This window comes from Pezoporus flaviventris, unplaced genomic scaffold, assembly GCF_033815535.1.
Source record: "Pezoporus flaviventris isolate CSIRO_AGI_PZ_B2104156 unplaced genomic scaffold, CSIRO_AGI_Pfla_v1 ptg000001l, whole genome shotgun sequence".
Taxonomy (NCBI): Eukaryota; Metazoa; Chordata; class Aves; order Psittaciformes; family Psittacidae; genus Pezoporus; species Pezoporus flaviventris.
Window position 1 is genome coordinate 37,678,231 of NW_026892549.1, and position 22,248 is coordinate 37,700,478.

At 36.6% G+C, this 22,248-nt stretch overlaps 1 protein-coding gene across 3 annotated transcripts in view; it reads right to left on the reverse strand.

Annotated features, from left to right (window-relative positions):
• The window catches only part of TTC21B (tetratricopeptide repeat domain 21B), a 39,364-nt gene extending 19,280 nt beyond the window's left edge, over nucleotides 1–20,084 (reverse strand). For 2 of the 3 annotated variants that reach the window (XM_061452439.1, XM_061452458.1), the window contains exons 1-17: nucleotides 20,006–20,084; nucleotides 19,697–19,826; nucleotides 18,728–18,838; nucleotides 16,693–16,859; nucleotides 14,350–14,472; nucleotides 12,353–12,510; nucleotides 11,885–11,969; nucleotides 10,544–10,642; nucleotides 9,754–9,946; nucleotides 8,943–9,040; nucleotides 8,251–8,451; nucleotides 6,215–6,344; nucleotides 5,636–5,793; nucleotides 5,109–5,333; nucleotides 4,091–4,329; nucleotides 3,694–3,766; nucleotides 2,562–2,672 (exon numbers count right to left, since the gene is read on the reverse strand). In XM_061452439.1, the coding sequence (XP_061308423.1) occupies nucleotides 2,562–2,672; nucleotides 3,694–3,766; nucleotides 4,091–4,329; nucleotides 5,109–5,333; nucleotides 5,636–5,793; nucleotides 6,215–6,344; nucleotides 8,251–8,451; nucleotides 8,943–9,040; nucleotides 9,754–9,946; nucleotides 10,544–10,642; nucleotides 11,885–11,969; nucleotides 12,353–12,510; nucleotides 14,350–14,472; nucleotides 16,693–16,859; nucleotides 18,728–18,838; nucleotides 19,697–19,826; nucleotides 20,006–20,026 (2,322 nt within the window). In that variant the 5' untranslated portion in view covers nucleotides 20,027–20,084. The remainder of the gene's footprint in view (nucleotides 1–2,561; nucleotides 2,673–3,693; nucleotides 3,767–4,090; nucleotides 4,330–5,108; nucleotides 5,334–5,635; nucleotides 5,794–6,214; nucleotides 6,345–8,250; nucleotides 8,452–8,942; nucleotides 9,041–9,753; nucleotides 9,947–10,543; nucleotides 10,643–11,884; nucleotides 11,970–12,352; nucleotides 12,511–14,349; nucleotides 14,473–16,692; nucleotides 16,860–18,727; nucleotides 18,839–19,696; nucleotides 19,827–20,005) is intronic. The other variant, XM_061452449.1, reaches the window with a different exon arrangement.
• Nucleotides 20,085–22,248: the final 2,164 nt, after the last annotated feature.

Consider the following 22,248-nt stretch of genomic DNA (forward strand, 5'->3'; position numbering starts at 1 on the left):
ATAAACTATTGTTCCATAAGTTTTAAAAATATCCACTTCAATATAATAACTCAAATAGTCTTGGAATAGGATGTTACTTTTCTAAGTAAAAAAAAAAATAAAACAAGAACTGCTACATGCTGAAAAGGTACATTTCCAAAACGAAACTGAAATAGTTATTAATTTTTGTTGTTTTAAAAGAGAAAACATTTAAACATGCATAATAATGCACACATCAGGCAGGTTACTTATTTAGACTTAAGCATCCTAAGGATGACACAGCTGAACCCTCAGAATAAAAACAACTAAAATCCATGAAATACCCACCACCATATAGACTAAGTTTTTCTACAGCAGCTCTAGGAATTGTCACAGTGCATTAGGTTATTACATACACAAAAAAGGTTTGAAGTATCACGGAGCAAGACAGGAATCATATAGTGAGCTGCCTGTAGTACTGACCTGAAGAGAAGCAAGGCAAAATTCTAACATTGCAAATACAAAACACAATTTGGACACACCCTCCAGTAGTTTGAAGTTGCCCAAATAAAATTATTTGTTCCTCCAAGTTTCCCCCAAACATTTTCTTCTGGTTTTCCTACAATAAGAAGCTAAAGCCTTTATCAGTACTCTCCTAGCCAACATTAAGGCTAGGAGATGTAATAAATCTGGGTCAACGAAGAAATAATTAAACATGGATTTGAGTGCACTTAATCACATAAACTGTAAGTCACCAGACCTACAATTCACCAGATTTGTATCCACCAACGTACAGCTGTGCACTTTGCCAGATACTTTGAAGAGGACCTACAAACTTACTTTCAGAACAAAAAAGACTTTTCAGTGCTTTAAAGGCTTCCTTCTATTCAACCTGACAACAGCACAATTGTAGTTAAGTAATTACATTATGCATACACAAGAGCCAGCTTATACATCACAAATACAAAAATTATATATATATAGAGTCCCTGGAATAACACTCTGAAACTTTCACATTCAATATGATAAGAAATCGGTAGCAGGATTTCTATGCAACATACCTCCCCAGTCACTCCTTGGCAACTTGTTTGTTCACTGGCCTTACGGAAAAAAAAGTAGTAATCTATCAAATAAGACATTCCCAGAAGATGGATAACCTTTGGGTTTACTCCACAGAGCTAAAACCATGTTTCTCCTTCAACACCATCCTGACAACTGTAATAAAGATGCAACTTTAAACAAGTCAGATGATGGCATATTAGTACAGTGCTTGAAAGACTCTCTGCAGTATCACTTACCTACACTGGTAATACACAGATTCAAATCAGTATTAAGCCTGACAAGAAGTGATGATGGGAACTAGCAGTCCTGTCCTAAATCCAAGGTAGAAAATAATTTTCGAAGAATCATATAATGGTTTGGGATGGAAGGGACATTAAAGATGATCTAGTTCCAACCCCCATAAGCAGGGTCACCCTTCACTAGATCAGGTTGCTCAAATCACCATCCAACCTGGCCTTGAACACTTCTAGGGATGAGGCATCAACTTTTCGGGGTAACCTGTTCCAGTATCTCACCACCACCACAATAAGGAATTTCTGCCTCATACCTAATCTAAATCTTCTCTTTCAGTTTAAAACCATCACCTCTTATCACTGCACTCCCTGGTAAAGAGACCCTAATGATCTTTCCTGCAGGTCCCGTTTTAGTACCAGAAGGCTGCTGTCCAGTCTCGCCAGGGCCTTCTCCACGCTGAACAATCAGACTCTCACCCTTTCTTCACAGACAAGGTGCTGCAGCCCCCTGATCATCTTCGTGTTCCTCCTAACTTATTCCAGGCTCAATAAAGATAGAGATGCCGTTATTTGAAATAAGTTCAATAAGTAGAGTGGGAGATTGCACTAAGAATCTATGAAAGTGATACTGCTGAAACAAAACACAGAGACATTTCTCGTACTTTGTCTCCCAGGCACTTTCTGTACCCATTTACAGTTTCCTATTTCAATACAAGTGACTAGAAAAAAAGAGCAGACACTGAAAGTTAGGAACTTGGCACTGATTTCTCTGCAACTAACAATCCATGTCAAAGCCACTTGTACAGAACATACATGCCAGCTTGGGATGATAGTGGCTTCCTCCAAAAAAGAATTAAGAAACACTCAGCTTCTTTCACAGCACATATGCAGAAGAATACTGCAAGCACAAAACAGTTTGTCTTTTGCAACATGAAGACTATTCAAGAACATTGTATTAAATGACTCAGTGAGATGTAAACAAAACCTAAGAGACCCAAGTTCAAGATGCCTGTATGTAAGCACTAAGGTACAATCACACCATTTCTCCAGCATTACAGCCCTGCTTGCTTCCTTCCCAGGCTGTTCCAAAATGCCTTCTTCCTTTCCCTGTACTGTGAAGGGTCACAGAGGGCTGAACAGGTATTTCAAAGGGGATCTACAAACATATGTTCAGGATAAAAAGTCTGTTAGGCACTTAAAAATGAAATGCTGCTACTACCCAAACTGTAAACAAAATCAGGCAAAGCCCACATGTTCACAATAATGGACACAGTATTTAACTAGCCTAATATAGTACTTATAGAATACCTTAGAATAGCTATGTGTTTTGATTAGTGCTTTTCCAATTTTACTTGCTAAAGCTGGATCTTTTGGATTTTTCTTCAAGGCCTGCTCGTAGACTTCTATGGCTTCATCAGGCTTCAGACAGTAAAAAAATAGAAACACAGAAGTCAAAGATTAACACAAAAAATGTCTGAACAAAACAAAATCTGGTAACAATTCCAGGAATGACTGCCAAGTACTACTGATTCATAAGCTACATACTTCTGAGAGAAGAATGGTCACTATAAAATTGCTGGAAGTGTAAAGCCCATGTAAACTTACATTTCCATGCCAAAACAGAATGCGGAGATGACTTTGCAAACAAACAAGCCTGATTTAACCTGATCCTTTTTTCACTGAAATTTCTCTACTACTGTTTCACTAGTTAACAAACTTATGCAGACTTATTACTGTGCTGGACAATCATCCATTTCTCTCCTCTAGCCATGTTACAGCAGACCTAAACGATTTCCCTTTTGCTTCTTAATTCTTCATTAAGGAGACAAATGTACACAAACATTAATAAGTAACCATTAATGATGTACAATTCCCCAAACTAGTAATCTGAACTATGAGATATGTGTTCTAACCCAATATATTCTTTCAACATCTGAATTTAAATGTGTATTCTTCCAAATCCTAGGTCCACTTGACTACACCGTCTTCTAAAAATACTGAGTCGTATTTCAAATTCATCAAAAAAGCAAAGGATATAAAAAAATGTACAGGAATTCAGTAATTTAAAATTTAAAAATAGAACTAAGTTACCTAGAATTATTCTAAACTTCAAAACTCTTTTAAACATCTTCAACTTCTTTCTGAATTTAATTTAGCTCTTGCTTTTAATTTCTGTTAGTCTTATGGGTCAGTAATCTTCTAGATAAAACTCCCACCTTGGCTTTCACCCAGTCAGTTATTAGAAGAAATGCATTTTCAACTGCTTTTTCTTTGAACTCAACAGTTACATTTGTAGCCAGTAATTACAGGGGTTTTTCACATCCTAAAGCAGTTTCTGTTTGCCAATTACCAATCAATAAGTCAACATGTTACATTGCCTCAACTTGCCAAAGTCAACAAATGACTCATATCATTCTATTCATCTCTAGCAGGCACTTACCTCTTGAATATTCATGTACGCATCACCAAGAAGAAGGAAAGTATAAGCACTTGGCAATTTTTCTACTAGGTCTCTGGAAACAGAAGACAGAATTTTGCTCAGAATTTAACATGTCAATGCTGGTATCTAAACAACAATAAATAGGGCACAACAATTTTCTATTCTGCAAATTTTAGTTTTTATTTCTGAAAATAAAACAAACAAAAAAATCTGAAGTATCTTTCCAAACCAGGACTCCCAGATACTGTTTTAAATGCTACAACACTAACTCAAATGAATTCATTATGTCACTACATATTACTAACTTATTACAGTAGGAAGAGAAAAAAAAAATGAGCTCACCATGCTACCATAAAACACCTTGGAAAATATATACACACACACCGCAAACTTTTACCTGTAGCAACCAGCATATAACCTCTTATCTTTCCTATGCTGAAGATAAATATCTGCCATTTTTTCTTTAGCTTGTACAAAGTAAGGCTGTTCAGGTGTAATATTTCGGAGCATAGTCAAGGCTTGTTCAACATCTCCTTGAGCAATTGCCAGATCTGCATTTGCAATCACAACTCTTAGTTCCTCAGAAGTTCCAGAAAATTCATTAATGGCTTCTTGCAGTACTATAACTGCTTCATGCTGCAAATAATAAAACCAATAGAATTGATGTATTTCCTGTTGTTAAACAGCCAAAAGTAAAGACATCATAAGCAAATAAATGTCTGGGGGTATTATAAAGACCAACAGAAAAAAAACCTCACAAAAAACCCCAAGCCATAGGATCCATTTGTTTTGCTAAAACATTTAATTCTCTTTCCTCTTGATTTTTTTAAATAAAACATATCTGGTATGAACCACCAGAGAAAGTTTTAGTAAAGAAAATAACGTCTGCATTGCATATATATAAGGAGATGCCCAAAACTAATCTGGATAATGCCTTTAGTACCTCCTTCCTGCTTGAGCAGAATGACCTCCAGAGGTCTCTTCCAACTACATGATTGTGCATAGCTTCTCTTATATTCTTATACCTATGTAGTGTTCTACTGTTCATTAAGAGAGTAAGAATGGTGCTACAGAAAGATCGTGATCCAAAAATATTTCTAATACCAGTCAAACAAAACAGGAATCTACATTCCAGCAGATGACCACCAACAGCATCTCCTCCTCAAAATTAAAAAAGGTCTTGTAGACTAAACATTTAACACCTGCAAGTCAGGTTACTTTTTTTCTCTGTACAACTTCAGGTACAAGCTGTCAAGTCAGATATTAACACCTTTGGATTTCACCAAGCAAATCTTCTGATAAAAAAAAAATTTGGTTTTCTATTCTGAACTAATATGAAGATAGACACTTCTGTTAACGGGAAGAAGAAATTGTTTTCAGGTAGGTATTACATCTTAGTAAGTTTGCTATCTTACCGGTTCTCCATTTAAACGATGAACTTCTACTAACTCCAGGAAGACGGACACACGATCACTTGTGTCAATTTCAATTCTTTTCCCTTTAGTTTTTGAGGAAGCTGCAGATTTTCTCATTCCAGGCAAATTCTTTGCCATCTGTAAAGTCTTAATAGCCTCTGATAATTCTCCCATCTTCTTCTGGGTTTGGGCCTTAATTAAGTGATAAACAGGATGTTCTCTCACCTAAAATATATAATGAGATAAGGAGTTGCACAGTATTCAAACCCTTTGAAAGAAGATTTTTTTTTATAGTGACCTTAGTTCCTTCTTTCCCCCAAATATATCTGATTTCAACTTCGGTAATTTACTTATGAAAACACCAGAATTTTCAAAGAGTATGCAAACTAGTAATTAAGTAAATTAATTCCTACACCCCCAAGTCATCCTTCTCAGGGTTGTTTAGTTCTGTTTAAAAATTATTATATGCAAAAACATACAACTTCAGGTGACTGAATAAAATTGTTTCATTCTCTTGTCAAACTCACCTCGAAGCTGTAGCTCAGACAAAGTTCCAAGGATTGAGAACATAGCTTAGTGTTGTTTTGAGCCAAGTACACCTGGGCCATCAGTAAGTGTGCATCTGCATAGGAAGGATTCCTTTCAAGACAGTAACGTAGATTACTATGGGCTGCTTCAATATCCCCTAGGAAGTCAAAAAGGGAAAGTGAAAAAAAAAACCAGTTTATATGAAATGCACAGGTTAAATAGGGAGCACTTATTTTTTTAATGTGAGCATTTTGTGAAGAAGCTCATATGCCAAGTATTATGTGGCTATGAAATGAAACCAAAAGCAAATCAAAGGTAGGACGCTTTCCTATTGTTCCATCTCAATAAGTGATTTTTTTGGAAGCAATAGATTTAAAAATACCATATTTATGTCTTTGTACAATTAAGATGCCCTCATACAAATCACAAAAAAAGGCAGTACGAATGTTTTTCACTGAGCTGTAATGCACTACTGTGCAGTGAAAGAAAAAATTCATTACGATTTAAAAGCATGAAATCAATTTTTTGTATTAAAGAAACTAAAGAGGTGGATAGTTATCCATTCACATAACTATTACCTGACAAGTATTTTACTTTTGCAATTAAAAAGACAGCTTGGTGAAGACCAGGCACAGTTTTTACCACAGTTTCAAGAACAGAAGCACAGTGTTTGAGAAGCGGCGAAGGAGACTGCCCAGGACTTGCAGGCTAAGGGTAAAAAAAAAAAACAACAAACAAATAAAATCAACCACACAACAAACAAAACACACACAAAAATCCCCAAACCAAAACAAACAAACAAAAAAAACAAACCAACAAACCCAACCCCAAAAAACAACACTTCAGTGACTGGTTTTGGACTTGTCTTTTATTTCAAGTCTGAGCTTCATTTTAAACTCAAATGGGTCACACCAAAGCACTTTGACTTTATTAAGCCCTAAAATCTAAAAGCTGTCATTGTGAAGGAACATAAAAATACGTTTTAAATTTAAGGGGGCAACTTCTGGGTATAAGCAGGAACATAAGAGAGCCTCATGAACTTCAAGGATGATGTAACGCTTCAGATCTGACATAAGCTGAAGATTCAGCTCATAAACGTTTGGTGACATACTCTGAAATACCCTGCCAACTCATCCAACACAATGGTGACATGAACTAAATTTCAAGAGAAGTTGGAATGAATGACCACAAGGATGAGAAGAAAAGGTTCTGGTCCTGTCCCTCCTACCCTCATTCCACACCACAGAACATATCCATACTGCTAGCAACAAACTGAAAACAGCAGCTGAGAAATAGCACCTTTCCCGTAAACTGCTAGTACAATGTACCACATTTTAGCTGCTCATTATCAGAAACATTGTTCATTTCCCCCCACTACTTTAGCTAGTTGCTAACTGTTACATATAAAAAAGGAAAAGGCAGCCTAAAGATCCTTCTGTTCACAGCTTACATTTCCACAGGACTGATGCCCCGGAGAAGCAGCAATCATCCACTATGAAACTGGGAGCTTCCACCACTTGGCTCCTGGCTGAACGCCTGACTTTCTAATACCACAAACCTCTTTTTGCAATGAAGAGATAAGAAAACTTCAGGAAAAGCCTACCTCTTCTTTTCCAGTTTGTTTTTTTTTTTCCTATGAACAACAGTTCAGGAAAAAAGTTTTCATTCCAAATTAAACACCATCTTTGCCACTAAGTACTTATGGAATACACCCCAGGCAAATCTTCAGACAAGACACTACCTCACTGAATGACACTTCTTATGTATGTCCATCTGTGACATGAAATTGCCTTTGTTACTGATGTTTTAGACTTACAAACATTACCATTACATTATAGATGGTGGTATAACAATAGAAAACTATTTGTCCGCCTGTTAAGATTTTTAAAACTGCACATGAATAAATATTTACAGGAAGGTTCTATAGTTAGACCAGAAATCTGCTAATGACAGGATAACAAAAGTCAGTTCCCACCTATTTCAGAAGAATAATCTATTTCAGGAAGACGTTATTTTAAAGAAACTTTAACTGTGTTTCTTCTGCTTTAGCAGTATCAGGTGCCCATTAAATTTCTTAGTTCTACATGCATTTGTTGCCAAAACTAGCACAAGCAAATTCAGACACAAAAAATTAGCCATCTAAGTAATATCTTTCTTTGGAATTACTAATAACAATGATGATACAACAAGTAGCACTTCACTGAATTTTACCAACACAAAAAAGAAGCTGAAATGAAGAAAGAACATAGGTATACTAAAAAAAAATACCCTGAGCTGACAAAAATATTTCAATAGGATCACCAGTGTGAACATCCTACGTTCATATTGAGATAGCTCTGCTCACTGTACTGTTAGTTTCCTGATCAAGAGATACGAAAAAGTATAAATGCACATACCGTGCACTAAACAAATATTCCAGTTTCCACAGGTATCATTATTCCAACTTAATTCACAGAAGATACGTTTTCATAGATATTCTGATTAAACATATGTATTAAGAAAAATTTATTCACAATTTAACAGGGAAAATTTTCTAAATTTTTGCTTCATGATCTCAAAAAAAAATCCAAGAATAATTTCCATTTTCAGGCAAATGTCATCTACAGCTGCTTACCTGTGCTGGGCAAAAATTAAGATACTCCTTAATGATTTCTAGCAAGAAATCAGGGTTTAGTTTTTCCAAATATTCCACACCAAGAGGAAAACCACACAGAGATGAAAAGTGAGTGTCCAGAACATCATTCAGTAAGGCAATAACTTCTTCTTGTCTCTTCTGCTTTTTCATTGCTAGGACTGCACACAAGAAAGATAATTCCTACAGGTAAAAAAGGAATAAAACATTCTCCATAATCCAGATACATGCATCTGTTACTCATACAACAGTATATAATTACTAATGTTAGCCATATCTTCTTTACATTTAGGGACACTGTAAGACATTTAGTAAGTTCACTGTAAATTACATTTATGATTATCATATCGATGTATTCCTTTAATTTCTGCTAGAAGCTCTAAATGCTTCCAAGCCCAAAATCCTGATGATAATTAATATCCCTCCCTTCCTGGCATTTCAAACTTCAGAAAAGTTTGCACTGCAGGAAGGCAATAATGTTTTTGCTCTATAAGGAAACAGCCTTGTGTTGCAAAGCTAGACAACACATGAACTTAGATAGACAGCACAAAAAAATGAAACTTGGATTTAATGGTACTCCATGCTCTGCTCAAGTGACTGAAATACAGAAGTAGCTAGTAGACCAGAATACAGATTGTAATCAAAGTATTTTAATGAAAGAAGATGTCTCTTACCCCAGATTTCCCAATGGACTGTTGAATTTCATTAAGAAACTCCAGCTGCTGCTCTACATCTTCTAACTGTCCTTGTATTAGCTGACAACGGATAATTCCTGTAATACATTCAAACATTTTATTGTAGATTTGCCTCCTAGTCAAGCACACGCTTTGTTTTCCAGAATTAATGGAATTCACTTCCACAAACCACTCCCACCCTCTAAATTTTTTATACAGTTTAAGGTGATGCCATAGTCAGGTAGAAAACTGCATGGGGGTGGTGGGGAAGAAGAGGGAAATCTGTGAAGCAACTCTGCCATATTTACTCTCCATTGTCTTGAGAGCAATTAAACTTTATCAAAAGTAATTTATTTTTTTCCAAAGAATGCAATAGGCACACAAACAGTATCAGATATTTTGATTATATTTTTTCAATCTAATTTGGACACCTATGGAGAGCTTGTTCTATCAACTGCCCTTGATTTATTTTTGTAGTGCCTAAGAATTCTCTTGTTCTCAGGTTCTACAGAAATAAGATAATTTAAAAAAAAAATAAATAGAGCCACATCTCTGTCCTTAGCATTACTTTGAGAGTTCTAATTTAAAAGTTTCACTTTCCAAAAGGAAGACCAAGACACATATCCAGTGAGGAGAAACTGCTGCTACAAGGAGACTGCATAACATGAATCAGGAAGTAACTGCCCAACGATCCCACTCTAATAGTTCTAGATTTTCTTAGCAGCAGTAGTAGGAAAACTTGATCAGAAAAAAAAAGTATTGCCTATGCCTTAAGACCAGTAAAAAACAAAAGAAAAGTGTAAGACCTTACCAGTTAGCGCAGGAACGCTTGTTTCATCAAGTCTCATAGCAGTCTTGTACCATTTTAAAGCTTCTTTCACTTTTCCTTGTAAAATCATTTGGTAGCCAAGCTCAGTAGCAAATTCTGCATTGTCAGGTGCCAGATCAAATGCTCTTTCAACTAAGGTTTGTGTATGTTGAAGGATGAGCTGGTCCCGGCCACACTAATGTTAAGAATAATCTTTAAACCTTCAGTTTTCCTCATTTTTCAGATTTACTTAGATAAATACACTGACTATTGCTGTAGCAGTTAAGACAACAACATCTTGTACACAACTAACATAATCTTTAGTAGCTGTAAAAATTATGACATTGAAGCATGTTAGATTCCAACATAAATCTACAGTACTACACAGTAAGGAAGAGTTGACAGTTACTTTGAATGCCTTCTTAAAACAGTTCTGATAAATACAAAGATTAAAGAAACCTTCCACTTCAAGGGTATGTGATTAACCTTGTCACTTTCCTATGCTAAGAATATGGTCGGTAGACATTTGAGTGTATTTTCATTGGAATCTTGTTTCTTATTTAAAAGCAAGCAGTAAAAACTTTTTTTTGAATGAGATGGCTTAAGTGTGGTAATTCGTACTGAATGGAAAACTTAAAAAACATAGTTACCAAAGGCTACATAAGGATATCTATTTAAACTGTCTGCAGTATTCTACTTTTTGATAGACATTTAACAACTGCCTACCAGAAGATAAAACAAAAAACAGAATGTATGGATAGCAGTATGATGCTTAAGAAAAAGGCATACTCACTGTTCTACTGAAAGCTAAAGCCATTTTACAGAAGAGCTCCGAATTATGTGGTTCTAATCTGTCCAGGGCTTTAATTAGGTCTCTCAGTCTTGCTGAAGCCTTAGAGAAAAAAAGGAGTAACGTAACAAGTAACAGAAAGAACCAACAGATTAGGACAATTGAACAGCTTTCACTACAAAGTAGTCACATACTTTACTATTCAGTAACATCTTGAAATATAAACTTGGAATTTTTCAGGGGTAGCAGTTAGGTTTCTTTTGGAAGTCTTAAAAAAATACTGAATCACGTTAAAATCTCATCAGTTTTTTTAATGTTTTCCTAGACACGGGTCTTAACCACATGTGACATTTTACCCCAGAATCTTTTGTTTACACACTACCATGTTCAGCAATTTTCATTCCTAGGTGGCTTTAATGAATTGAAGTCTGCAATTGTTAGTTTCTCCACATTTCCCATGACTGTGCAGAGGCAATACTTAAATTTGATTTTAAATACACTAGAGAGTTCTTTGCAATAACTAAAAATACGTTATACAACCTAAAACACTTTTTCCTCTTATTACTTAAAAGTAAACCTACAAAACACCACAAGCACTTTACTTTTTTGCCAAGTCTCCACTTAGATTATACCACCATTTTTGCATAATGGAAAAGATATATTTTAAAAATATTTAAAAATATATTTTAAAACATACAATGGTTTTTCATGACAACACATTTTAACATTTCCTGAAAAATGGCACAAGCACCATCGGTACAAAACACATGCATATATTCACTGTGCAGAAAAGAGATCTTGGGAGTAGAAGAAAAAGTTAAAGAGAATTCTTAGGGCTAAAAAAACCCACAGTAATTGCCAAAAAAAGGCAAACAAAACACAGGTTATACAACCTAACACAGATAGATGTAAAGTGACTGTGATCCCCTTCCAAAAATTTATAGATACAAAACTCATTACTTCCTTCTTTCAATTAATAAAATACTTCAAATTAATGGACAGCTTATAATAAATAATTTCTCAAATGAGCATTTAAACAATAAAAGTTTGCTTTGATGATTGAAATTAAGGTGATTCAATTAACTGTCCAGAGAATACTTCTCTTTGGTTTGATTCCTGTTGTCTACAAAGATGGAGGTAAAAAATTGTTTCCCTTGGCTTCCAGAACTGCCCCCAGCAATAAGCCAGAGCAACCATTTGAGTCAGAATAGGTGAATATACCTCTTCTGCAGATAAGCAGTAGCACAGGAATGAAGTATGTGAGAAGACAAAGAAAATAGCGTATGTGGCATCTAGTCCCTACAAAGGCTCAGTTATGCTCAGTCTGCTGATTAAAAGACTCACCTCAGATATATTTCCTTCCCTGCACAGATAATGCAGGGCCTCCATTCTTATGGCTTCTAAATTGAGGGCATCTTTCTGCAATAGTCTAAAGCCAAACAAAAGGTGAATTGTAAAGAGACCAAAACAAAACGTTTACTCAATCTTCTGTTTTGCCCTAAAAGGGGAATAAAATAACTTGTATTGCAGTCACTTTAAGTAACAGCTCTCAACTGAAAGCACAGCTTTGTTACTTTATGTCTATCCCTCAGACAACATCTTCTTCCATTCAAAATGGTTTCACACACTGATGCAGTATCCTCACAGAATTGCAAGGCTGAGTTCTAGCAAAACTTAAGCTTTTTTTTTTCTTGATTTCCTAGTTAAAATTAATTGAAAATCAATGGAAACCTACCTACTTTTGTTGCAAAGTGTTCTTACAGTGTAAACATGGCAAGAACATAGATAACAGTGTGCTACTTCATTCTCTACCTATGTGCTGTTTCAACTGTCTGCTCCCAGTCCTGCAAGGCTAGTTGTAGCTTCATTTTCTTTATGAAAGCAGGAATGAAGTTTGGAAAGTTTGCAATTATCTGGTTCACAGTTTCCAGAGCTCCTGAAAAATTCTGACGGACTTCAAAATACTGTGCCTAAAGGAAGGAAGACAAGTCACATCTAAAACCTGTATACTCACACAGGTGAGAAGATTTAGAAGTTCTGATACAGAAAACAGGAAAAAGAGCTAGTGAGAGAAAAACCTGTAAACAATAGTTTTACTTCAGCATCAACCACAACTAGAGATACTTCAACAATCAAATAGCAAGAGATGACATGTAAAACCTAGTGTGCGGTAAGCATTCTATAGCAAAAGGTAATGACAGCATTTGCAAGTAACTAATCATTTCCAAGCAAGAAAAAGAGATGTAGCTGAAGAGTAAGATTGTCTTACTAGTTTTTTTTTTTAATTTACAAGGTATTCCAAATACAAAACCACTTCAGAAGTATCAAGCACCAGTTTTAAATAAAAATCAACTTACAGCTTAAATCCTGTTTTGCTTTGATGCTGTGTGCATGCCATTTTATTTCATATTTTTGATAAAGAAATGGTGCAAATGTAGTAGTTTGAGAGTTAATTTCTTAAGTCATACCAAGCTAGCTGTCTGTCTAAAATCTAATTTCAGTAACTAAATTTGAGATATACTGGTAGTTGAATTCAACAGTCTGCATATAGCCAAGCACACATGATTAACCAAATACCATTGTGCATGCTCTCCTGAACTTTAGTCTTATTTTCATTGAACTACTTTTTCTGTGTTTAACTTTAGAATATTAAACTTTATATTAATAAGTAACAACGTATGTGATATGAACAATTAGTATACTCCAAACCTGACATGTAAAACCTAGTGCAGGGTAAGCATCCTGTAACAAAAAAAAAACAAACCCAAACCAAACAAAAAAATCCAACACCAAAACAAACAAACAAAAAAAAACAAAACCAAGAACAAACAAACAAAAAAAACACCCAAAAAAACACCCAGGAAAATGTGTAAACAAAATGATTCATGCCACTCTCTTAATGAAATATAACCAAAATAAGCAGTTGAAATGGTCCAATGATGATTAAAAAGAACCCAATGTTCATAGATTGGTTTTATTTAAACACTACAGTGTTTTTTTGTCATGGCACACAGCAATTCTGCAATGTTAATAGGTGTCCCATGCAAAAAAGGAAAAGACTACACATACTTTTATATTTTCAGGTGATTTGAAAACTCATTTCTTACACATAAATACATGAATAAAAAGTTTTCTTGTGTACATAGTAAAATCATAACCTCAGTATACATTTAGACAGACTGTATTTAAGATATACCTTTCTTTTTTACATTGGTATCTAATGAACCCTCAAGTATCACCTAAGAGGTAATTTTATTCCAAGGAAAAAAAAAAACCAAAAAAACCCTCTCAAACAAAATCAAAACACTCAGAAACCAAACCAACGGTGGAAACTGTATTTAGTGCAGCCGTATCTCACTGCAGCAATGTTTTATACTACAGAAATGTAATAATACAAGAACACTCCAGAAATTCATAATCATGTATATGGTAACTGACATAGTGTACCATTACCATGTACCAGTAGCATTACCCAGGCATGCCCCTTTGCCTTAATCTGCAAAGTAAGTGAGAAGTCTTACGAACTACAAACTACTTGAAATGGGCTGTCTAATACAGGACACAGAAGCATCAGTATATTTTTATTGTGCTAGTGATCAATTTGTTTGACAACTGTTCTATACTCCTTAAACAATCTTATAAATTGAGTAAAACTTCATTTCTAAGACCTAGTCTTTTTCTCTAAACCAGCGCGTATTTCTGCTTCTTGGACAAGCTCATTTGTGGACAACTTTTCTCAGCATTTCTCTAATCATTCTACGAGACTAACATGACATTTAGTAAGTGTTAAAATCATGATGCACACTTACTTTACCAAGCAGAGCAAAAACATCATTGCCTTCCTGCAGTGCTTCATCAAAATATTTTACAGTTTTTTTAATGTGACTTTCTTTTCCACAGGTGAGATCAAGCCATCCTTTCAAAATCAACCCCTATAAATAAAATATAAATTAGAATTCATCACTAACTAGGTGGTAAAAAAGTATACTTGATACATTAATAAGAATAACGTAAAAATAGGACTTAAATTATCTATAATAAACTATTTAAATATATATTTGAATTATAACTTGTCTACAGCATAACCTAAAATATTAGTAATTCACTACAGCATTAAATTAAACAAATGGTATATTTACTTACAGGATTACAAACAAAAAACAAGGGCACTGAAATAGACTAACATACTCAGCAAACAGAACAAAAACATCACAGAAATGACTCATAAGACACAGTATTTTCTGCAAACACTGCTGCAGAATATTTTCTTAAGATATATGAGACACCAAGAAGCAAATGGGGTGCTGAAAAAGCAGAGGCACCTGTTTTTTTTCTGTTAGTGTCCGATTAAAAAGAAAAACTTGTGTGCGAAGGGCAAAGATCTGACATCTCCCAAATCCCCAACAGCATTATAAATTAGTAAAACAGTATTATAAAAAAACATTATAGTTAGAAATTTTAGAAGCTGAAATGTCTCTTTTCACTGAAGGAATTATTGCCTGTAACTAATGAATTTTATTTCTCTTATGTGTTCCAGACATTTAATGACAGTTTAGGTAAATCTACTCTAAAGTGCTGGATTATTTCACCAAAATATAATTGCCATAAAATATTAAACCAGAAAATACCACTAGCTCTGTTATAACATAAAATTGAAGAAGAGTCATTTATTTAAAATGCAAAGGTTAGCAAAAGAGCCATATTCTGTAACTGCTAACAATCAGGGACAAGATTTTGTTATGCAACAGGAACTGGCTGAAATTGATATATTCAAGTTTTGGTTTTGTTTTTTTTTAAGGAGGTATTTTACTTCTCTATAAGAAGTACATAAAGTATCTTACCTAAGTAAATTGTATATACTAAGCAAACCATAATCCACAGAGTTTAAGTACCCTTAATCTCCTCCCAAAAACCATGCAGTATACATAACTTCATATTGTCAAACTTGGAACAGGGATAAGAATCATAAGTAAACTTGGCAAAATATTTTTTCCTGCATATTTAAATGCCAGTGTATATTTTTACATGTGTGCATGTCCCTCTGTATAAAAAAACCATATACAATATTTCAAATTCATTAAACACCTCTGCTGAAAGCATTTCCTACTAAGCAACATTCCCAAATAATCTTCTGAAAACAAAAACAAGCAAACAAACCCCAACTACTACGACTTTAATAAGCAAGTCATAAATACTGCTGTTTTACAGAAACGGCATACCATTAGTCTTTTTAGAAATAAACATATTAATGCTTTGTGATGTCCTTAATTATTTCTTCATGAGTAAAATTTAAGCAGCAATTAAAAATAGACTACCAATTTTAATTAAAAACAGTGATAATTCAAAAGCTATATTATACCCAATTCATGATTCAGAAATTAACATTTAGAATAGTTAGAGATTTTTAACTCACCTAATATCACATAAACCATAAAACCGCAGATTATACATTGAGCAATGTACTCAACCACACAGAGGAAAAATTCAGAAACAACATTTGTGTTTAAACCTAGTGTCATAAGAGAACAGTTATGCATTCAATTTTAACAGCTCTGCCTCAAAGATGTCTGACAAAGTTTTTTGTCTCCTTGAAGCCGATACATGCTTTAAAACACCCCCAACATTAAGTTTTCACAAACCTCTTCAAAGATTCTAGTGAATTTTGATGCCTGCATACAACTGCAGAAGACATTGCTATATACAACACACTGATTTCAAAATAAATTACATTCAGTAAAACCCCAAGCAAATTCTGCCTTTAGTAACTGCTGAAAATTTAAGTACCCGATCCTTTGGATATTTTTGGACTTCAGATTCAAAACAGATGTGTTCCTCTAGTGAGGCTATCACACTCAGGATTTTTCTAGAAATTATGATGCTCAGTATCAAATAGCAAAATTGGCATAACTATGTATTATTTCCATTGGTCAGTGCAGACCTGTCATTTCTTAAGTGAAAATGAATATTTAGCAGACAAGAGAATAATTATGTTAAGTCTACTTGGCCCTGTCAAATGAATTTATGACATTAAGAAGAACAAGAACACAAAACAGTTAAAGGAAACTTCCAAATAGCATTGGTTTAGTTAAGTCTAACTTCAGAGTACACATGATCCTATTACTATTTTACATAGCAAAAAAAACAGAAGTTACCTCTTTACCACCACCAGAAACTTTTATCATTCTATCAACATATTCACGGGCTTTGTCCTCACGACCAAGATGCCACAAAAATACACCAGCAAAGTACAGAGCCTGCTGTCCTGCTGTTCTACGTTGCTCCTTCAGTTTTGCATCCAATTCTAGAATAGCATCACGATCTGAAAAGGTTTTGTTCACAGCTTAGGTTGATAACATCTCAAAATATTACAAGAGAGCAGCATGTAAGTCAAGAGTTTCCAAAGCAGACCTTGTTTTCTGTATTGTGTATTGATAAACACAGATCCTTGCAATCCAAAATATTAACCAGATACAGAGGTAAAAGACAAAAGAGGATTCCCATCAACATGATAATCTGTGCAAGAATACTGCTACTTGTTAAACCTCAAATCTGCAGATAAGACTTCTTCCAGATAAACAAAAACTTGACAATTAGGTTCACATTTATATCAGTGTCTGTCAAATAAGTAAACAGTTAAATGCAGAGCAGCCCTAAAATGCTGAACATGAGATGATTTAGCTCCAGAATCCCTGGAAAACACATGGTGTGTTTCTTAAAACTAAAACTCATTTTCCCACAACCTCATTGTTACTGTCAGTTGCTCTCATCAGGTTAATCCCACAGAAATTTCATTTTGTATGGGGGGCTTACTGCCAAATATTTTCTTTTACCCACATTAATTTCTGATCCATTTTTAGAAGCCATTAAAATCAAATGTCTGACTCTTGAAATGCATGATAATTTTGCTGCCTTAGAGTATTAATCCTCAGGGACTCAAATAAGACTGATGTCATTAGTCAGAGCTATTTCACATCCATACTGCTTAACAAAATTGTCAGTAACAGTTTTTAATCTGCACAGTCAGGAAGATACCAGGGCAATAGTTTAATGACAACTTGGTTTACCTGATAAACCAACTGTGGTTTTGAGAATATGACTTAGCAAAATAACCTCTGTTTTTAGACCGGGGAAAGGAATATCAGTGTTAACAAAATTCTTTTCTCCCTTTGTAAGGTCAGGGTAACTTGAAAGATAGAAATGGCTTGGATTTAATGACTTCTTAAATTGCAATTATGCTTGTCCTGGGTTCAGCTGTAGCAGTTTTTTTCTTATTCCTAGTAGCTGGTGCAGTGCTGTGGTTTCAACTTTATTCTAAGAAGAGTGCTGTTAATACACCAATGTTTTTAGTTGTTGCTAAGTAATGCTTACTTTGATCAAGGATTTTTCAGTCTCATGCTCTGCCAGGGAGGAGAGCCAGAAGAAGCTGGGAGGAAGCAGAGACAGGACACCTGACCCAAACTAGCCAAAGAGGTAGTCCATACCACAGCACATCATGCCCAGTATATAAACTGGGGGGAGTCACCTAGAAAGCCCAGATCACTGCTCAGGTAGTATCAGTCGGACGGGTGGTGAGCAACTGTATTGTGCATCACTTGTGTTCATTGTTTTATTTTCCTTTTCCCTTTTTAGTTTTATATTCTTTTCCCTTGTTATTTCCCTTATCATTATTATTATTGGTGGTAGCAGTAGTGGATTTGTGTTATACCTTAGTTACTGGACTGTTCTTATCTCAACCAGTGGGAGTTACATTCTTTCGATTCTCTTCCCCATCCCTCTGGGAGCAGGAGGGAAGAAGGGTGGGAGTGAGCAAGCAGCTGCGTGGTTCATAGTTACCAGCTGGGCTTAAACCATGACACTGCTCAAAAGCACCAGTATCAGACAAGAGTGAACAACAGTCACAAGAAGCTTGATTAATTTTTTTTTCTCCCATGAAAGACTTTTCATCAGGTTAGATAAGTCAGATCTTTTATTTTTTTTTTTAGCATTTCATTTTAACATTCACTCTTATCCTTTGCTGTTTTGTTATTTTTGTTTACAATCTTGGTAAGTGTCAATTTAGTACTATATAGTATGTCAAATGCAAAGCTGGAACACACCTTTTTGAATTAGGAAGAATTAGTCTACAACTCCTAGATCTTCGCACAGAGCTGTTTAAAACATGACACAGTACTGTCTTAATGACCATACCTGGCTTAGGGCTCTTCTTATGGGCATAAATCAGAGCCATCATTGTACAAAGTGACACCTCCTGTTTGTTTTTAATAGACTCCAACTGTCGAATGCCCTCTTGGATGTCACCTAGTGAAACAAGCACAGAATAGGCTATAATATTTTTCAAGATAGAGAATATCAACACCAAACATCAATCTCGCTTAAATTTTCCCCTCTATTTTTCTTCTGTATTTTTGATAACAGCTTCTTCCTAACTCCCTTCATTATTCATATAGCCACTTTTACTTCCTGTGCAAGTCTTTCAGACAGACACAAGAAAGAAAAAAGCATCTCCGTGCAGAGAACTTTAAAGGAGTTACATGCTAGTTCTGCCAACTGCCATAAAGATTAAAATCATCTTTATTGTTTGCTTTATACTGGCATTGAGCAGCTCTTCTTGCTCCTGTTTCTTTAGATGGCCAGATATTTTGCCTTGCTCGTGTGAAACTTTTGAACACCAGTAGGTAAGTCAGTATCAGAAAAAACAGAAACTTGTGACTGCAAAGCAAACAAAGTCAGGGAGTTTGGAAACAGATACCTCACCTCAAAACCTTCTAAATCCCTCCTTGCCCTCTGCCACAGCCTTCCCCTACCCCGAGTTACCTTTAGTATTTTACGACAGCCTTGAAATACGGATTTAGCAAAATGAAACTTCTCAAAACAGTTTAACGTACACAAAGACCCTCCCAACAGGCATCAGCTGTAAGCTCCTCTGAGGCAGATGCATAAAACAAAGTTAGATACAGCTGCGTTGAAGGGAAAAGCTCAAACCAGGGTGTGTATGGGGTGTGATCATGAAACACTGGCAACCTTCTCAGCATGGAGAATATTCAAACTCCATGGCATTGATTTCTTTCTGTGTTAGAGACTGAATTTTGCGACGTAAGGAAACCCAGAGTTTGGGAGGGACAGGACACAACAACCAGCTCCCCAGCCCCACATTACCTTCCCTCAGGGCGCCGTAGGCTCGGTAGAAAAGCAACACCGGATCGCTGCCCAGCCGCCCCAGCGCCTCCTCCGCCGCAGCCCGGACGTGGTGGAAGTAGCCTTCTCGGCAGTAATAACTGAGCAGCGCCTGCAGGAGGGGCGGCGGCGGTTCACTCGCGCAAACGCTTCATCTCGGGACGGCAGCAAACCGCGCCGCCTCCGCCAGACTCCACCGCCCCTCCCGCGGATCACCGCCCTCCCACCCGCCAGCCCGGCCGTTGCTCAGTCCCACACCCGCGAAGGGTGCCGGGGCAGGACGCCGCCCACCTGCTGCACCTCCACGTCCATCGTTGCTACGCAGCGCCGCCGTAGTCGCGGGGGAGACCCTTGAAGGGGTGAGGAAGAGCCAGGCAGCACGCTGCCATTGGCTGGTTTAGCAGGAGCGCCCGCTGCCATTGGCTGGTTTAGGAGGAGAGCTCACTGCCATTGGCTTGGAGGGAAATGGGGCGGGAGAGACACGGGAAGAAAAACTGGCGGAAAAGGGCGTCGCGTGCCGGGTGCCTATTGGGCTCTCGGGAGCAAAGCCCCGTGCCATTGGGTGCCAGGCGGAGAGGGCGGGGTTTGAGCACACCTTGGCGGGCGGGCGGTGCCGGTTGCGGGGTGCGGCGCCCCCTGCCGGCGCTGCCGCGCGGTCCCGCCTACTCTCCCTAGGGGTGCTTCCAGCAGCGAGGTCTGTTACTGGCGGGACGCTACGCGGAAAGCCTAGGGAATCGGTTTGTTTTCTTGCTTTTTTTAGCTCGCCATACGACTAAGTGGCGCACACTCCCTGTGTTTTATAATGTATCTTAGCACTGAACACTTCAAACTATGTGAAAACACTTCAAACTCTGTAGAAATGAAATAGCAATGGGGTAAAATCCAACACAAAAAGTTCTCCTATTTCCCCCCCCCCCCCCCCTTCTTCCCTCCTAGGGAATTAGAGTGGGAAAGACTAGGAGAACTCAGGTTTTCCCCCGGAGGTGAAAGCATGCCCAGTCAGCGTTTCTAGACACCAGAAACAACCCAGCGTTGCTAAACAACACTCTTCTTAGAGCGTCTGTGCTGTCTGTCCCACATGAAAACCACCCGTATTGCCGTATAGTACAAGGAGGCAAACCGATCTTGCACTAAATTGGCAGATGAAGCTGTTTCTTCCAGCGGAGAGCACTCAGAGTAAGCTTTCCTAACGAGTCCATCCCACACAGGACTACTGCATTGAATGCTTCTCACTCCCAGTGTCAGGAAGGTGCAAAGACGTAATGCATAATAATATTTGTTTTTTCTTGTTGGCCCAGATGATCGTCAAAATTTCCTGTTGTAAGTGATGCTCTACTTGTTTTGAAGTGACATTTCAGCTTCTGTAACATTGCAAAACTAATACAGGTATGAGAAAAAACTATTTTGCATGGCCGCAACCTGTGATCAGCAGTGAGAGTGGCACAGTTCTCATTTACTTTATTCCCTTGAGAAAAGCTAAGGTTAAAAAGCTGCTCATAGAACGTTAAAAACCATTATTCAGTTTATTACCTTATTTTTGAAGCAGCCTATTCCTTCTGACAGTTTTTTGATAATTAACATATCTTTTAAGGTAATCTTTTAAGACACAGTTTTGTCTGCATCTTAATCTGAAAATACTCATATTTTTATTTTGATACTTATGCATTCCATCAAAGTTTTAGACTTCTTCTTTTTCATATTGCATTTCAGAATAATTTGAAGGAGAAACATTTTCCTGCACCTAAAGAGTCGTGATGAATTTCAGAGATGATGCTATGAAATTTTATTACTGCATTAGCAACTGAACAAGCATATGGAATACAATTGCTCATAAACTGACTTTAGTTCAGTACTAGTTCAGTATTCATCTCTGAGTGTTTTCATTGTAAGTTGTAAGGGAATGCAATATAAAAGCATGTAAGCATATAAGATGAGCATTTAATACATTCACTGAAGCAATTAGTAAAGATAACCGACATGCCCACTTTCTAGCTGTATTTGCATCTTTCCATATAAGTATCCACACATGCTAGCTTTTAGAAATGAACATTCCTGAGGAAAAGAACAGTGGTTGTTCATTCTGACACTGATTCGCCTTTTTTCAGAAATGCACTTGCATATGAGAAGTTCTGTAGCCTATTTGTGAATAGTAACTAGGAAGAATGAACTGGTTCTCATAATCCAAGCTGTGGAATGCCATGTATCTAGTACTATGTTCAATCCTCCTTTTCTTTTCATAAACTCATGAATGCTCTCTTGTCATTCCTGTAAATGCTCAGAGCCTCGTGGGACACACTCAGGACAGCTCTGCTATTTGATGGTTGAGTACCCCACTGGATGGAGCTGTGGCATGAACTCAGTGCAGTGCTATGGATACATGTGGAATCATCATGCTCAGTGTCTAATATATACTGAATTAGAAATTCCTAGTTGAACTAACAAGGAAGTCCCAAAGATTTGCTCACATGGAAGAACAGTTTAGCTGCCTGTAAAGGTTTTCAGTATCCTCTTATTCTGTGGTTTTAGAAGCATAC